General features: G+C 54.1%; 1 protein-coding gene across 1 annotated transcript; it reads left to right on the plus strand.

The window, feature by feature from the left end:
- Positions 1 to 619: 619 nt before the first annotated feature.
- Positions 620 to 2,368, plus strand: COL26b_013765 (uncharacterized protein; the record flags this gene model as incomplete). Its single annotated transcript, XM_053186354.1, has 3 exons — positions 620 to 1,034; positions 1,149 to 1,217; positions 1,278 to 2,368. 3 exons carry the CDS (start codon positions 620 to 622, stop codon positions 2,366 to 2,368), a joined length of 1,575 nt encoding a protein of 524 aa, XP_053029712.1.
- Between the last annotated feature and the right edge of the window lie 379 nt (positions 2,369 to 2,747).

A 2,747-nucleotide genomic window follows, 5' to 3' on the forward strand; every position in this document is an offset into this window, starting at 1 on the left:
TGCACGCCCTTAGAAGCGGACCTGTCTTGAAAAGAAAAAGGAAAAAAAGAGAAGAGGTCGTCGTTTTAAAGACGAGCCTCCTTGGGGGCATCAAGAACTATCCCAAATCCCAAGGGCTCCACTGTCTCCACCGTCGGGCACTTGTCGTCCTCCGAACTGGCACTGCATGATCTGCATAACGAGAACCGTAACACCCACTGCAAAGGCTCTGATTCGTCAACGGGCGTTCACGATGGAGATGGGGTGGGTCTCCCCGCGTCACATCGTGGGCGGGAGTTGTGCGACAGGGAGTCCGGCGGTCTATTCCGAGATGTTTTACACGATGCCTTGGACGGGAAACTTGACGACTTCAACAATTTTTTTGATGGACGCGGATTAGATAATACGGACGGACTTTTTGACCTTGGCGTTGTCATTTTCCCTCTTCTTCGACATTATAAATACTCTTTTCAAACTTGGAGTTCGTCTTTTTTCTGAAGTTGGTTCATCGCATCAAGGGTTTAGGTCTTTCAACACTTCTTTTGACAAATTCTTCCTTCTTTGGCTGGCCAACATGGAATTCCTCCAGCCACCGAAACATTTACTCAGCACTTGGGCAGAGTCATCTCTGCTCAGGAAGATGGACGTCTGGACATCGTTATGTCTGGGCATCATCCTCCTCAGCGTCTTCGCCGTCGTACCCCACATGCGCAAGCCATCTCGCAAGCTCCCTTGGATCAACCCCCCAGAGTCACTGGACTTGTTCAACAGCGAAAGAAAGAAGGGATTTCTGTTGAATGCCAGAGGTTTGATGGAGACTGGCAGGAAGAAGTTTCCTGGCCAGCCCTACAGGTTCATGACGGACGTCGGCGAGACCGTCGTTATGCCGCCGGAGTTTATCCACGATATTCGCAACGATCCCGGGCTCAGCTTCATGGATGCGTTCGCGGACAACTTCCACCCCCAACTATCCGGATTTGATGGTTTTGCAGTCGGTACCAGGCCCGATCAGCTGTTCCAGGTGGTCATCAAGAAGTCCATCACCAAGTTGTTGAGTAAGTCGTCTCCAACTCCACGTCAACTCTGGCAGTCTACCCCACACCCCACATTGCCGCAACTCGCTCCTCCACATTGCAACGGCAGCACTGACACTCTTCTCAATCTCTCAGACCAGATCACGGAGCCGCTGTCATCCGAAGCCAAGTTCGCCGTCGACCTCCGCTTCGGAACCTCCACGGGTAAGCCTCCGCACCATAGCGTCACATCGCACCGACTAACACGGGTCCCCCGACACACAGAATGGCGCGAGTTCAACATCAAAGCCGATGTCCTCGACATCATCTCCCGCCTCTCCTCCCGCGTTTTCCTCGGCGACGAGGTATGCCGCAACGAGGCTTGGCTGGAAGTGACCAAGTCCTACACCGTCAACGCCTTCATCGGCGCCGAGACGATGCGCATCTACCCCAGCTGGCTGCGCCCGCTCGCCCAATGGTTTGTCCCGCAGTGCAAGGTCCTCCGCCAGCAGGTTGCCGACTCGCGGCGCATCATTGAGCCTGTTCTCCAGAAGCGTAGGGACCTGCGGGCACAGGCGCAGGCCAAGGGCGAGCCGATTCCGAGGTTCAATGACGGTCTGGACTGGTTCGAGGAGGAGAGCCGCGGCGCCAAGTATGATGCTGCCGGGGCGCAGTTGGGGCTATCTGCTGTTGCGATTCACACGACTACGGATCTGCTCGTGGAGACGATGTTGCGGATTGCGGAGCACCCTGAACTGTTTGATGCGATAAGGAAGGAGATTGTGGACGTTCTCAGCGCTGAGGGCTGGAAGAAGACCGCGCTGTTTAACATGAAGCTGACGGACAGCGTCTTGAAAGAGGCGCAGAGACTCAAACCGGTCACTTCAGGTTGGTCATCAGCCTTTTCTATTCAAGGTAACTTCGAACTGACATCTTCGGCAGCCATCATGTCTCGAGTCGCAACCCGTCCAGTGACCCTCCCCAATGGTCTCCAACTCCAAACGGGCGAGCGATGCGTCGCTGACCTTGGTAGGATGGTCGATCCCACAGTCTATGAGAACCCCGACCAGTTCGATGGATACCGCTTCGTTCGCATGCGAGGAACCCCGGGCCTGGATGCCCAAGCCCACCTCGTGAGCACCTCGCCCGAGCACATCGGCTTCGGACATGGAAAGCACGCATGCCCCGGCCGCTTCTTTGCAGGCAATGAGTTGAAGATTGCGTTGGCGCACATTATCATGAAGTATGACTGGCAGCTTACCCCTGGGTACAAGCACCGCTGGGAGGAATACGGATTCGGATGGTCATCAGATGGTATGGCCAAGTTGCTGATGAGGAGGAGAGAGAGTCCCGAGATGGATATTGACAACTTCTGAATGCGCCCAGCGGCAGTCTGTTCTGTTGAATACCAGGTTAAGTTGCATGTGGAGGCATATTTGCTACATGTATTGGATAAGTCAGTGGAAGGTCCCCGCCCTTCGCCTTGTACGATTGCTGCGTTTTGAGATGAGTCAACGTACCCACTTCCGAAACACCCCCCCATGCGAAACAATAAAAATGCCTCACCGCCACCACCAACCTCCCACTTTCACTAACAACAATATTTTGAATCCTCATCCAAATAACCTCATCTTTCGCACAGCAGTTCCTTTTTGCAATATGCCTCAGTATACCGAGTTTGAGATTAGCCAGGCGATTGAAGCTATCAGCAATGGCAAGAGTCAGAGGGAGGCAGCCCGTCAATATGGTATCCCA

This window comes from Colletotrichum chrysophilum (assembly GCF_026319265.1).
Source record: "Colletotrichum chrysophilum strain AFK26 chromosome Unknown scaffold_254, whole genome shotgun sequence".
NCBI lineage: Eukaryota > Fungi > Ascomycota > Sordariomycetes > Glomerellales > Glomerellaceae > Colletotrichum > Colletotrichum chrysophilum.